This window comes from Phoenix dactylifera, chromosome 2 (assembly GCF_009389715.1).
Source record: "Phoenix dactylifera cultivar Barhee BC4 chromosome 2, palm_55x_up_171113_PBpolish2nd_filt_p, whole genome shotgun sequence".
In the NCBI taxonomy this organism is placed as follows: Eukaryota; Viridiplantae; Streptophyta; class Magnoliopsida; order Arecales; family Arecaceae; genus Phoenix; species Phoenix dactylifera.
The window spans coordinates 3,137,558-3,151,827 of NC_052393.1; the positions used below are offsets into that span (position 1 = coordinate 3,137,558).

The 14,270-nt window shown below is 38.5% G+C and overlaps 1 protein-coding gene and 1 long non-coding RNA gene across 3 annotated transcripts; one reads left to right on the forward strand and one right to left on the reverse strand.

The window, feature by feature from the left end:
- Positions 1–904: 904 nt before the first annotated feature.
- On the reverse strand, positions 905–4,278 carry LOC113462360. The gene is made up of 3 exons (XR_003384570.2): positions 3,516–4,278; positions 3,257–3,398; positions 905–978 (listed from the first exon to the last, which is right to left on the reverse strand). It is a non-coding gene; the product is annotated as an uncharacterized LOC113462360 (long non-coding RNA).
- A 2,243-nt stretch (positions 4,279–6,521) lies between these two features.
- LOC103701489 (cytospin-A-like) lies at positions 6,522–12,463 on the forward strand. Of its 2 annotated transcripts, none has more exons than XM_008783560.4 (5): positions 6,522–6,899; positions 6,997–7,099; positions 7,420–7,493; positions 7,607–8,350; positions 12,187–12,463. In XM_008783560.4, the coding sequence occupies exons 1-5, from the start codon at positions 6,693–6,695 to the stop codon at positions 12,307–12,309; spliced, it is 1,251 nt and encodes a 416-aa protein (XP_008781782.1). In that variant the 5' UTR covers positions 6,522–6,692; the 3' UTR covers positions 12,310–12,463. The 2 variants fall into 2 exon arrangements, with proteins under 2 accessions (XP_008781782.1, XP_008781783.1); XM_008783561.4 differs by having other exon boundaries at positions 7,613–8,350.
- The last annotated feature ends 1,807 nt before the right edge of the window (positions 12,464–14,270 follow it).

Here is a 14,270-nt window from a genome sequence, read left to right on the forward strand (position 1 = left end):
ATTTGTTCTCTTATGCAGAAGCACAATTCCATTTTTTCAAACATAATTTAGAATTACTTGATTGCAAAGGATATCTTAAGCAAAGTTTGTTGAGATGAAGGCAATAAAAAAAAGTAACAAAACAAAAGTTCATTATCATCTATAAGTCACAGAGCAGGAACATGCGAGAGATTTAGGCCCAGAGCATACCGAATGAAGACATGCAACCCTAAATAAAGCTACAGGAGAAAGTAAGCAAAAATGAGTTGCAAGAATCAAAGCTGCAAACGAACCAAGCTGTTCATGAGTAACTTGGGCTCAGCTCCATATTTCAAACATTTTTTGGAGCTCAGCTCTATAAACAAACAGCAGTCTATTGGAAAACAGTGAGAAGGCTCAGCTCGGTTCGATTAAAGCTCATCTCAGAGCTTAGCTGAGCCAAACTTGAGCACTTTATCCAAAGTTCTCTTAGAGTTTGAGCCAAGCTCGAGCAGCTCTTCAAATATATCGAGCCAAGATGAGCAGAGCCTGATATCGACTCAGCTTGTTTGCACCCCTAAGAAGAATCGAAACACCAATAGCACTCCATTCTAAACAAAAACTTGCCTACTGATCATATTAAGAGTGCCTGCTGATAGCTACACAAGAAAGCAACAGTACTCAAACAACTATACAAAAATTGTAGAATTCCTCCCTTTTGACACTTATAATGGGTGCATGCAGCACGATAATCCACCCTATCCTACTCTTGCTATAGGTCAATAGTGAATTCCAATCAAAAGTTCAAGAAGCAGTCATTACCAAGGTTCTAGTCTCTCAAAGTTTTCGATCAAATCAGACGGACAGATAACAACCAATGAAGCAAATGGAGCACAATGGACTCCTTACCACAGAGATAAACGGAACATTTTTGCTCCTTGGGACGCTCCTGCATGAGTTGATGTCCGCCAAAGAAAGTTATTTATCATTTGATATCTGAATATCAAGTGATAACTCAATCTGCAAGAAGTCAATTGTAAGGTCATGACTCAATACTACTTCATCCTTTGCCGAGTAGATAATGTAGAGAAGTCTGACTCCACTTCATAGTTAGGACATAGTAAGCAGTGCAGTGAACCACAGCCATGAAATCTGGATGAAACTAAAAGGCAGACATATAATTAAAGGCATCCAAACTAAAGCACAACTACTTCTATCATTTTTGTCACCCTAACAGTGTGCCAGTGTACTCAATTATCAGTGTACTCAATTATTAATTATTATGTTAGTTCCTTGAGTGCTGGTGGAAGAATGAACTAAGTTTAACGGAATGTAGGCACACACTAGGGTGCAATAGTAGTTACAGCAGCTCCATTTATGCTGAGGTGGAAATAATATGCAAGCAGCACAAGTAAAACTACAGCTGAAAGATTGCCGGGTCCTGCATATATACCAAATATAGAGTTGAAACTAGTATGCTGACACATGCCAAGAAACCCTATGAAGACATGCAAAATTCAACAATGACAATTGCAATATTGAATTAAAAATAAAAAAATTCAGAAACAATAAATATTTTTTAAAAAAAGGAGTTAAAAGTCCATAATAGATGCATCATGATATTCAAGTTAATCCAGAAAGTTCCTACTTGAAAACAAAAGAAATTGCTGACTTTGAAATTTGTTGTCTAACTGCAGGCAAACTATGAAATTTGAGAATATGAAGACCAGTTACATGGAATGTTTTTGCATGGAATTGCAGGTAAGATAATGTTTTCATAACATAATCAATGGCAGTATCAGGTTCTAGGATATTCTGCAGTATTTTTTGGTGCTTAAAGGTATCCTGATATTCCTTGCCTGAAGAAAAAAAGATTATAGAAACTCTCACAACCAAAAGTATCATTTTAAACAAAGTGATCGTTGATCAATTCGTCATACTTCCCTAAGAGGCAGGAACCCCGAATTGCTGGTCATAATCTGGTTTCCTTGGTATGCTCCCACTCCCTCTAGAATCTGTTCTGTGTGCCACTGTGAACTGTGAGCAGCATAAAATTTAACATCCCAACATCATACTCTGTTCCTGCCCCCACTCACAGTCCAGCTTCCAAGGTATTACTACCCTCAGTGATAGACATTAATGAACAAAGGCTACCAGATCATATATATTCTGTTCAAATAAAATCAGTTTCACTGCTACAAACCTGTGCATTTAATGAATCCTAGACATAAAATGACTTCTGGACACTTAAATAGAGAAAAACAGTAGCCTGGGAGGAAGAAAAAGAAATTTTCTGGACACTTAAGGAACACTACATATAATTTTGTAACTCCCTTCATATTGAGTGCTCATAAAATGACAAAATAAATCAGGGAGGAAAAATAAAAGGTGAATAGTTCTCAAAAGAAGACTAGTTTCTCCTGATATATTTACCAACTTCAAATAGAACATCCATGGTATGCTGAACCGACACGTACCGGCCGGTTCAACCCTTACCGGACTAGTCCGGTGGCCTACCAGTACAATTCCGCCGTGAAAACCGGTATGCGCCAGAGTCGGGGAAGAAAGGGAGAAACAACGAGCGAGCGGGGGCGGGAGGGAGAAGCAGCTGCCGCAGACGCCTGCAGGGCGGGGCAAGGAGGGGGGGAGGGGGAAGGGGGGGCCGGAGGCCGAGGACGCGGCCGCAGAAAAAAAATTGGAGATGTTTAAGTGAAGTCGGCAGAGGGTTTGCCGACTTCACTTAAAAATTTTCAATTTTTTAAATTTCGAGATTTTTAAGTGAAGTCGGCAAACCCTCTGCCGACTTCACTTAAAAATTCTCAAATTTTTTTCTGCGGCCGCGGCTTCCGCCTCCGCCAAACACCCCCCCCCCCCCCCCCCCCCCCCCCCCCGCAGCCCTCTGCGGGAGTCCGCGGCTCTCCTTCTCCCTCCCTTTCCCGCTCGCTCGTTGTTTTTCTTCTCCTTCCCCAGCTCTAGCTGGGCTCTCCCGGTACGGGCCCGGTACCGAGACGGTACCGAACGAGCTGAACCGGTCCAGTCGCCGTCCAATACGGCTTTCGGTATCGGTTTGGCATACTCTAAGAACACTTGAATGGCGTAATCTGTTAACTTGCATTATTAAATTGACTCTAAGAGTTGAATTAATGGAATTGGAGAGTATATATGAGAGAGAGATCAAAATTTAAAAGGCAAATAGCACATGAGCCTCTTGCTATTTTAGGATCTAGAAAGGGTCAGATGTATATGCAGCCTTAACCCTACATGTGGAGAGGTTGATTCTATGTTCCAAACCTATTACCTCTAGATCACAATGGAGCAACCTTCCTGTTGCGCCAAGGCTCACCCTCACAGATATCAAAATTTGTTGGCACTAATTCAAACAGCAGTGATCTCCACAAGTTGTGAACCACTTCTCACTTGCAACTTATCAACAATTATGCCTGCAAGTTGTGCAAGAAAATTTAACTCCTAAACAAGATTCTATCTCACTTTTCCTAGTTTGCAGCTCGTCAACAGACGGCCCGAAAAAGCTTGCAAGAAGATTAAAAACCTCTTACCTAAGCCAGTTTTGGCTCACGGTGATTGCATCTCTTGCATAGATTATAGATAGCCTGCAAAACATACTAGCAGATAAAAGTACTAATCTGTCTATTTCACCTTTTCTTAATTTCGGATCATTGCAAGATAGCCCTGCAAACCCGTGTACGAGGATCAAACGTCTATGTGAGCTCTTCTTGGACGCAACTTATTAACAGGCAGCTATAACAGGCATCCAAAGAGTAACCCGTGAAGCAAACTCACTTACCATATGAGACTGATGAAAAGAACTGTTCAAGCAGTCCAAAACCGGAAATTCTCAAATAAAGCCTTCCAAAAAAACAAATGAAGCATTCAAGATATCAAACTAAAACATCAAGGAATCAGGATCAAGAAAATACGTGATAGAAAAAACCCTATAAACCCTAAATCATGGACCATATACCAGAACAATAGAGGCAGAGGCTGATTCACCAGATGGAGGTAACAGTCATCGCCATCAACCCCGAGAACGATAGAGGCAGAGGCTGGGGGAATCGACGCGGAAGGCTCTAACCGAAACCAAATCTCCGAGGAATCAACGGAGAGAGAGGCAGGAAAACAGAGCTCTCCCTCGGTCGTGGAACAGCGGCCAAGGCAGCGAGAACCAAGGGCGGCGTCACCATTGCCGACAGGAATCCCAATCAAATACTTCCCTTCTTCCGCACTCGCTCGCTTCGAAGGAGGCGGAGAACGAAACCCCCGTCGATCTTGGAAGATGAGAATCGGCGCGCGGACGATTGATCTCTCCATACGGAGTGAGAACCGGAGGAAGAGCCAGGCGCTATATATATAGTTGCAAAGCCCTCGGTTAAGAATATAATTACAGATGTGCCATCTTGGAATATCAGTGCTCAAATAAAAGCTTCTTGACCGTTGGCCATTTGGGGTGGCCCCAACCAGGTCCATGAAAGTGGGTCAAGTGTCTGAAAGTGTAAGCTTAACTTGCCAAACGAGTTTGAATCCTTCTTTTACCAGGAAAAGGGAAGGGAGGCAGATCAATTTTGTTAAGGTAAAACAAGGTCAAGTGGTTTATTCATTAAGTAGCTAAGATTTTACCATGATTCATATGCTTGCATGATCTAACCTACATGGCAAGTCAAGTTTTGCATGCATTACCTTGCATGAGATCCCATGGTATAATTTCTCATGAAGGTGCTTGTGAATGTAGACATTTAATTAGATAATTGTGCATGGTATGAGCAAGTTAAGTATCTAGTCAACAAATTACTTAGTTAATGAATTATGTGTTTTAGTTGGAAGGGATTTAGAACTTGTTTGGATATCCCAAAGATCGCATGTATTTGAAAAGGACTTTTGGTCGAGGTTTCAATTTTTTAAAAATATGATGGCATTTGGGTGTTTCAAAGAGATCTAATAACAAAAGCAGCAAGTACTCTTTTTTAAGAAATAATCAATCTTTTCCTTTTGCTAGTAAGTAATGAATCTCTTTGTAGAGGTGGTGTATATTATTTTTAAAAATTAGAAAGTAGCTACCGTCTCGCCCTCCTTGCTCTTTGAACCACCCCCACCACCATATTAGTCAAGAAGATCTTATCAGATTGATAATTCTTCCTGCATCCAGAGAAGACCTTTATTGTGGTCTTGGTTGAAGATCAAAATTGGTGCATTTTAGAAGTTGAAGAAGAATAAGGTGACTCCTGTGTAGCACCCCTAGTCTATAAAAATGAAGGAGAAAGGGGAAAATGGAAATCATATCTAGTTGCTCCACTACAATTTGCACCATTTTCTTGTCTTGGTGCCTCCCATTCTGCATATTTGGCTAGCATGGCTTCGCTCATGCCAATTATTTACTATGGTGGAAAAAGCTAATGGAATAGAGGAATTTATATACTTTGAACTCATGATCCCATGTGAATTAGTCTACCATGTTTTGACTCAAACCATTTGAACAATTGAACAATCCAAGCCAAATAGGTTGAATAGTTTTTCGGCAATTTTGTGTTTATGTTTTACTCGAACATATAATGACTACTGAGGCAAGTTGGGTGGGTCGACTTGGTCAACTTGTTCGAGTCATTAAAGACTAGACCTAAATTATTAGAGATACATTATTCACATTTTTCTACAAACATTAGACATAGCTCTTGTCTGAAAAAAGGCATTTTTTTTGGTGATGAGATATTTTGAGACTTGTTGCTCGTAAAATAGTAGGTTGAACCAAAAACTAAAGGCTTGTTTGGTATTTCTTTTGTTCCACTTTTATTTTTAAAAATCCAAAAAAAAATGAAACAGACTAAATAATATGCATGGTGGAACTCTTTTCTTTAACTATTTGTGAAAATCTTTAGAGCTCTTAGCATCCTATGTCTATTATTTTTTAAAAAATAAAAAAAATAAAAGTAGGGAATATTAGAAGTTTTGTCCAAATACTATCTTAAAACATCAATTTGCATTGGTATTTCACTAAATTTTAGATAAACATAAATACAAAAGCAGCAACAATATGAGCAAGGAGTAATTTGGTTCGCACAAATTTGAACCAGACTCGGCAAACTGAGTTTACGAAACTAATATAGAAATTATTTGTCAAAACCTCTCTATCGAAGATATCGACTCATCAAGATGGTAGCACAGTTAGAACGGGATCTTGCTTCCACCAGTATGGTCCAGCTTCGAAACGCGCGGACGTCAATTAAATGTGGGGACTAGATGCTCCAGTTTGGACATACACGGTGGAAGTGCTATCTGGTCCAGCTGTCACTGAGATGACATTGGGGTGACATGCTCACACGTGAGGTGACTCATAGGTCGGAGAGTGTATGAATAAAATTTCTACCTACATCGAACATTCTCTGGTGGAAGGGAGGCCCAGTGAGACCTGCTATCTGGGTGAACACAGCACCAAGCAAAAAAAAAAATAAAAAATATCGACTCAATTCTGTACCAAAAAAAAAAAAAAAATCGACTCCTTCAAGTCTTTTCTTGAGTTGTACTATTTGTAATTACTCCCAACGGCTCCACTACGAGTCGGATGCGCCCTATCTGAAACGCTTTCAAATCGGAAAGAAACTCGTGTATTAGGGCAACGGTCATCTTTTACCCCTTGCGCCTTCCCCACCTCTCTCTCTCTCTCTCGCGCTCGCTCGCTCGCTCTCGCTTGCTCGAAATCTCTCCCTCCTGGGCTGTGCGAATCGATGGGCGGCCACGAGAGCTCGCCGCCGTCGTCCTCCGACCGCCGCCAGTGGCAGCGGATCTTTGGGACCCTGGTGGAGATGCTGCAGTCCCAGCAGTCGCAGATCGAAACCCTAGCTGATGACCGCAAGTTCTTGGAGCGCTACATCCACATACAGAACGACCGCTGGGCCTCCAAGACCCGCATTCTCGAATCCCACATCGTCCAGGTACAAAATAATTTGGGATGCAAACCCTAACCCTAGTCCTAACTGCGACCTTTCCAGGGTTCCTTTAAAAAAATGTTCTATTTTTTTGGGTTCACAGATGAAGAAGGAGGAGAGGAAGGGTCGTCGCGTCCAGGCGGCCAAGTTGGATCTCATGGTCGGGATGAAGGAGAGGGAGGCTTTGTGCTCCAAGAAGCAATATGGTTGGATTCCCTTCCTTCTTCTTCTTGTTTTCTTTTCCCCCCTTTTCCCTCTTTTAAACATTGACGTGCTTTTGTTTTCTGCCGTCTTTTTGACATAATTTTTCAATTTTTAATTTTTTTTTGCGTTCTAATGAGCCTCTTTGTGGGTAATGAGCGAACTGGTATGATTCTTCTCAAGCAAGAAGGGGCGAAATTATCAATTTGTTCTTATGTATGGATTTAATTTTCTTGAATTGCAAATACAACTCACACTTTTTTTTTATGATTATTCTGCTTTGTTTTTTACTGTTTTTTGTTCTAAGTTATGTTAAATGGAGCAGAACTTGCCGAAAGTGATTTGGAGGACTTCCGCGCTTGTGTGGAGACTCTGGGTGCCGAAATCTCAGAGCTGAAGGTATTCTTACAACTTCACATCCTCTTTCTTCAATTTGTCATGCCAAAGTGCTTTTCGGTCCAATTCAAATAGTAGTACTTGTTTCTTCCACCACCGGGTCATCTGTTTGATAGGAAAAGCTGAGAAGCAGAGAAATTGATAATGGAGGGACTGGAGTTAGTGACACAAAGACCAGGGAAAATGCCAAGGAAGAGCAGCGGTCTACCACTGTTTTAGAAGGTGAACTACGGAAGCTAAAACATGCTTACAAGAGGCTTAGCTCAAAGAAAGAGGCAGAGGTCTCTGCCTTGTTAGCAGAGAAGGATTTTGTGTGGAACCAGTTGAAGAATATGGAGAGTGACTACGCTGGTCTCCTTAAGATCAAAAGGACAGAAATTCAACAGGCTAATGAAGCCATGGAGAAGCTTCTTCATGATTTGGCGAGGTTGCAGTCATCAGACAATGAGAAGGATGGGACTATTGCTAGATTGGAGGATGAGCGGGCTAGGCTTGAACTGGGTCTAAGAAGGCAAACACAAGAAGCTGAACAGGCTAATGCAAAGCTAGAACAGCTTCAGCATGATATGGAGCAGCTGCAAATTTTGGCCAAAGAGAAGGATGAAACAATTACAAAGTTAAGAAGTGACCTTGCAAAGATTGAGATGGATGCCACCAAAAGCACTAACAGGAAATCTAGATTTTTTAAGGATATGAATACTCAGAGAAACTCAAGAAATGCATCAGTTACACCAGTAAGGAGTTGTCTGAGGAGGAGTTCTCGGAAACGTAACTTGGAAAGTGCAAGAGGTCATGCAAGTCAAAAGCGAAGACGTACTAATGAAGATTCTTCTGGATCACAGGTCGCTAGTTCAGTTAATGTAAGTGTAACACACTAGCTAGTTACTTCAGTTGCTCCTTTTTCTTTCTCACTTTTGTGTGTGCATGTGTCACGTGTTTGTGCGCACATATATACCTGTTTGCACTTTCTTATGTGGGTGATTGGGTAAGTTAAATTGTTTCTTTCTGATGCTGATTCTTTAATTTCATGCTTTGCAAGTGATCTTCCTTATCATGGTTCTAATATTCTGTGTAGATTGAGTCTTCTGATAGCATGATGTCCATTTTCATTTTTCATGATGTTATTTTACCAGTTTCTAACTTTTACTGAGTAGCTGATGTTCCTATCTTAAGGATGGAATGCTTGCCAGATTATACATGTTATGGATCTCATTAAATATAAAATTCATAGTAAGTGACACTGTAATTGTAAGCCACATCACAGAGTTTGATGTTTGTATAACTGTCCCTGGTTTTGCTAAAGCCAGTAGGTACCGATGGCATTTCAATCCACCAAATCAGTTGTCTTATATAAGCCGCAGAAGCCATGCTCTGTTCCACTTCATAAGGAAAAACTGGCATGGTAAATTTACATAATTGGTTCCCTAAAGGATGCTGGCTCATTAGTCTACTTCTATCCATGGAATTATGTTAGCCTGCTGACAACTTTTTAATAGTATCTAGGCATGATTGCTTACTTTTGACATGAAGTTAAAACAGTTACTGGATGAGTATTCAATGCTCAAGAGCGGTCAGTGCAATATAACTTTTCCTTTTATGGCTATGCACAGGCCATGTTCTCTATCTAGTCCAGCTTATTTTCACTGAATCTACATCAACATACTTTTTATCGTGAACTTCTTTTCATAAATCATTGGATTGCAAATTTTGTATGATGATGACTCATTCAATTTTTTTATGACAATAAATACCCACAGCAAGATCCATATAGAGAATTAGCACCTGTGATTTCTGAAAGCAAAGAGAACTTACGTGATGTTTTTCACCCAAGGCATATCTTCTCCATTCTTGGACCTTGCTTCTTTACTAGATTTTTTTGTCCCTGCTATCGCTCATCACATTCACCAATGAACTTGACTTTTTGTCATATCATCTTTTGTATCTAGGTCATTTTAAAATTTGAAACATAATTTTAAAATTGGTATCTTGTTGTATGATGCGTATAATATGAACTTGACTGTATTTATCTAGCCATCTTTTTTAAAACTCTGTCATGTTGGCAATCCTCTTAGATGTTCTATTTTGTTAATGCAAAGTATTGGTCCTCTGGCAGATATGCCAATGTTGCCAGTATAATGCATAGCCTTGGATATGCTTTAGCCAATCCTTAAATAGAGAAATTAATGTACAAACAAGATTCTGATAAAAGTTTAATGGTGCTCAATGGTCTAACAAACACCAGAAGTTTGCAATCGTTTTGTATCTTGAGACTAACTTTGGCATAATATGGTAGTTAGAAATGTCGAAGTTGCTTTGGGGTTTCATAATATTCTCCAGGGGCATGTTTTGCGTAAAAGTTATACCATTTCCATGCACACCATTAATGGTATACCTAGTCGCAACATGACTTGTTTTTTTAATGATACAGGGGCATAGAGAGCCTAGCACCTAATTTCTTGGGACTAGTTCTTTTGCTTATTAATTTACAATTCATCAGTGAAAGATCTTGATATTTAGTGTTTTGGGGTCTTGTCTTGATACTTCATAGTGAGATCAAACTTCTGTTACCGTTGAACAGTGCCTATCATATATTCTTGAATTAATGGATCCTCTTCCTTTTCTTGCATACACTTCTAATCTATATTTATACTTGACCCAGAATTAAAGAACCAAGACTTGTTTGTGCTTGCAGCATCATTTTATCAATGTTATGAATATATTCTCTAAATCAGTCTCTGCAGAGTCATCAAATGATTCCTAGGACTTAGAGATTTTGTATCAAGGACTTTATGAGTCATATATTAAGAAAATTAAATAGGCTATTAATGCTTAGAAGCATGTAACTTTTAATACATCATATTATGCATATTGGCTTCCATGTCATGAGAATTTTTTCTCATTTTAGTTTATGAAAATTGTTTGTGGGGGGACAGTTTATACTGTTGTTTAGAAATTTATAGTTGATCTTTTTTTTGATCTTTCTATATCCTTGCCATGCCACCTTTTTTCCTTATTTCAGCATGAATGTTTTCTATGTAATTACTTAATGCAAAGTATGGAACGTGCTTTTATATTTTCAATTTGCCTAAGTGGTTTTAAGCACTACTTCCTATAGGGGACCTAGATGGAACATCTAGCCTAAGAGACCGCGCAGGCTCTTGGTGTTAAAATTGTAAGATGATTCATTATATATGCAAGTAATTCATAAGTTTAGATGTAGATTACAAAATTCAGAGAGTAGTATATGAAACATGAGTAATTAATATTAAAAGGAATAAGAAGATACATATGAGATCTTCAACTCGACCATCTTTCGTATCATTACACATATCAGAACTTTCTCTCATCCATCTCCTGTATTGTTAACTGTCACAAGATCATCGATTTTATGACCTAAATGTATTTAATGTTCACGTTTTTTTGCTGTTGAGGAAAAATTTATATCTTTCAATTAGATTAGATGGAATATTTGCAAAAGTTCCTTCATTTGGAATTTCTTCCTTCTGGTGCCTGCATCCTTTTTCAAGTGCTTTTAGTTGATCTACTTATATACAGCTTTCTGTGGTGTCAGCTCATTACTTTGTTTTTTAATTTTGTGTGATTAGGCTAATAGCCTATGGTTTTCTTTTCCCTCTCAGTTTAGCAAGATGGTGGCCTTCTTTTTTGGTAATCAAGAGTCAATTTACTCCACTCTTTCCACAGTTCACTCACTTCACATCTATCAACAGATACCAAGTCTTTATGCTTATCTAGCAGATCAGTGGTTAAGGGTCCCCAAACAACCATGGTCGAGCATGCCTCCCAAATGGCAGACATTTACAGATTCAAACCTGAATCTATTGGGAAAGATCCTTTGTGGTTGCTGTCATCAGTATTTGCATTTACTGCACCTAACAAATCAGGTTGCAGAAAGTATTCAGAACTTAAAGTTGGTGTTAAGGAAGCCTCTGTCTAACTAGGTCATGTTTGAAATATGTGGAAGCAAGTCTGTTCTGAGATTTTTTTTTTTTTTTTGGTATGCTTGGAGACTAGCTCTAATTTGTGTTTTTTCTAGTCAGAGAGCATCATGTTCATGCAGAAGGTACAATAGGATCACATTGTCCTATGTTAGTTATGGTTTTTAAGTTTATGAGGAATAAATTCTCCTAATGAAGCTCCATAGACAGATGCTAAGGTTATTGGTACCTTATCTTAATGATGCAGCTGAACCGTGCACTTGTCACAAAAACATTAATTATTCCAATTTGTTGTAATTCTGTGCTCTCATCGTGTTTGGGCTGCACAAGTTCTCATTATTTAGCCTTTTGTCACTTTTTTATCAGTTTCTTTTCTATATGACTATATTACCAGAAAACCTTAATGCTATGCTTGTGCCTCATCATGATGTATGCCTCAGTCAAGATTCAAATCTACCATCTTCAATTAAATTGACTTGCAAATATTCTTTTTGACAATATGTTCTTCCAATCAGGTTGCTAGATGCTTGCATTTATGTACCATTTGCAATTTTCTTCCATGTAGTTCATTCCAGATTGTGAATGCTAGCACATTAATTCAATCGTTTTAATGTTATATTATGGAGGTGGATTCTGGTTATTATGTTAGTGTATTCAATTTCCTTTAATCCAATTTTAGACGTAGATGACAATTCTCTTTTCATTAGAGGCCAGCCTAACAAGACTAGAATTATCACCAGGGAATTCGGCAATGTTCAAGAGGACGACAAACAAGGACTGTTTCACCAGTAGACAGCCCAAGGTTGTTCTCTGCTAATTTTAAGGTTCCAAAATTGAAGAGCTCCTCTCCTGCAATCGTGTAATTTAACAACAATGCCCATTATGTATTTTTCTTGTATTTTATCTGTATTTTATCAATTTCTTGCATAGTTTGATGCTTTATGATTTTCCTTGTAAACTAAATATATTTCAAGCCTTGTGTCAAATAGCTAGCTATAACTTTTGTTTGTTTATTTATTTACCTCGATGTTCTGTGTTGTTTGTACATACTTCACTACACCTTTATACAATTCACAAAACTATCCATATTCATTTCCATGCTTCCTCCTGTTTCACTGCCAAGGATTCTATCAGTTTAGACCCTTTCCCCTTTATATAGATAAGTCTTCCGGGCAGCCACCTACTCCATCTTGGCTCTGAATTCAGCCTTTTCTTCCTCAAGATTGCGATCAAGGATTATGATTTATCTTGGTCTTCTGGTATGTTCATTTAGGATATGTAGGCCTTTTCAACTTCGAGCTTCGTCTGTATTTTCGGTATTATTATGCTTTTTTACTTGTAGCATGCTTATGCTTAATTGTTTGCTGAATTGCTCTCTTGACACGGGATAATACAGGAGTACTTTGGTCTCTATTATATTTTCACTTTAGCTTGCAAAGAAGATGCATGATTCCTTGGATGAAGGGTGACTTAGGGACTCAACCCGTAAGTCACCTCTCAAAAGTGATAATTTATTTCTAAAAACCAGGAATTTGATGTCACCTCTCAAAAGTGATAATTATTCCTGAAAACCAGGAATTGGTTGTGCATCTAATAACCCGATCTCTTTCAGTAGCTCCCACATACAGCGGATTTTCTAAAGAGATGGATGTCCCATCGAAAGATTTTTTTTTGATGTCCAAACAGGGCCTTGGTCTTGCCCCCATGGCCCCATCTAAATACAGCTCTCAGCTGGCTTTAGTTTGGAAACCATGGGCTTGTTATTTAATTGAGAAGAATGGTTGCTTGTCTTGATATCTAATATCAACAGTCTGGGTGATTCTGTAATGCCCGAGTGACACTTTAATCCCTTTTCGCTAACCCGAGCGTAGAGTGCCTCCTTTTTGCTAAATTATTGGTTGGACGTGGTCCACCGTTAATCCCCGAGTGCCTCTTTTTCAAGAAATTAGTAGTTGAACGTGGTCCACCGCTGAGCCTAGGGTGCCTCCTTTTCAAGAAATTATTAGTTACAGAAAGCAACATGAAGGGCTGGCTTTTTTTTCTCTCTCTCTTTTTTTCTTTTTCTGTTCGGGTTGCTTTCTTGTTGGACTAGTCTACCGTTGAACTGGTTAATTTGGTCTAACTAATATAATTTCTTCCTTTGTCACTGTCTTCACCATTGGTGTATTATAAATAAACAGTTTGGATATATTCAACTTAATTAATTTTGTTATATAATTGATTGTTATTTGATATTCGATGGTCTGATTAGGCATCATCATCGACATGTTTCCACCCTGTGATATTTTGTTCTTTGTATCGTACCGAAAATAAGGTAGTCAATAAATATGCTTTCTTTTTTGGATTAATTTTAATTTGCCGCACGTCGATAAACTAAAAAAAAATTATTTAGCTATCTTGATGGGTATCGATGATTTTTAATTAAAATAGGAAATATGCTGCCTATCATCATCGATGTAGAGCATGTTCAACTATTGGCGGATTAATATATTTTCTATTTATTTTAATATTACACTCTTTAGGGTACAATCGTAATATTTTTTTAAGTATTTTTAAAGAGACAGAAAGTACTTTTTGTTCCTCTAAAAACTCATTCAAATGAAACCTAAACATGCATAAGATGGCACACATTCCCATTACTTTTCTAGAAAAATCTTAATAATCAAATTAATTTTATATTGCTTGAAGTAATACGTGCAAGGGGGAACAAAAGTAGAAATCTATGCTTGTTATCTTATAATTACTCACGGTAATCTTATTTGATTTAGAAATCCAATCAAACTTTTTTTTTTTCTGAGGGGTAGCTCAACCGTGTTTCTTTTCT

Excerpts from the sequence above, each read along its gene's own strand:
- LOC103701489 (XM_008783560.4), top strand. The coding sequence starts at position 6,693 with ATGGGCGGCCACGAGAGCTCGCCGCCGTCGTCCTCCGACCGCCGCCAG. Across the intron at positions 6,900-6,996 it reads TCGAATCCCACATCGTCCAG|ATGAAGAAGGAGGAGAGGAA; the intron begins GTACAAAATAAT and ends TTGGGTTCACAG. Across the intron at positions 7,100-7,419 it reads GTGCTCCAAGAAGCAATATG|AACTTGCCGAAAGTGATTTG; the intron begins GTTGGATTCCCT and ends TAAATGGAGCAG.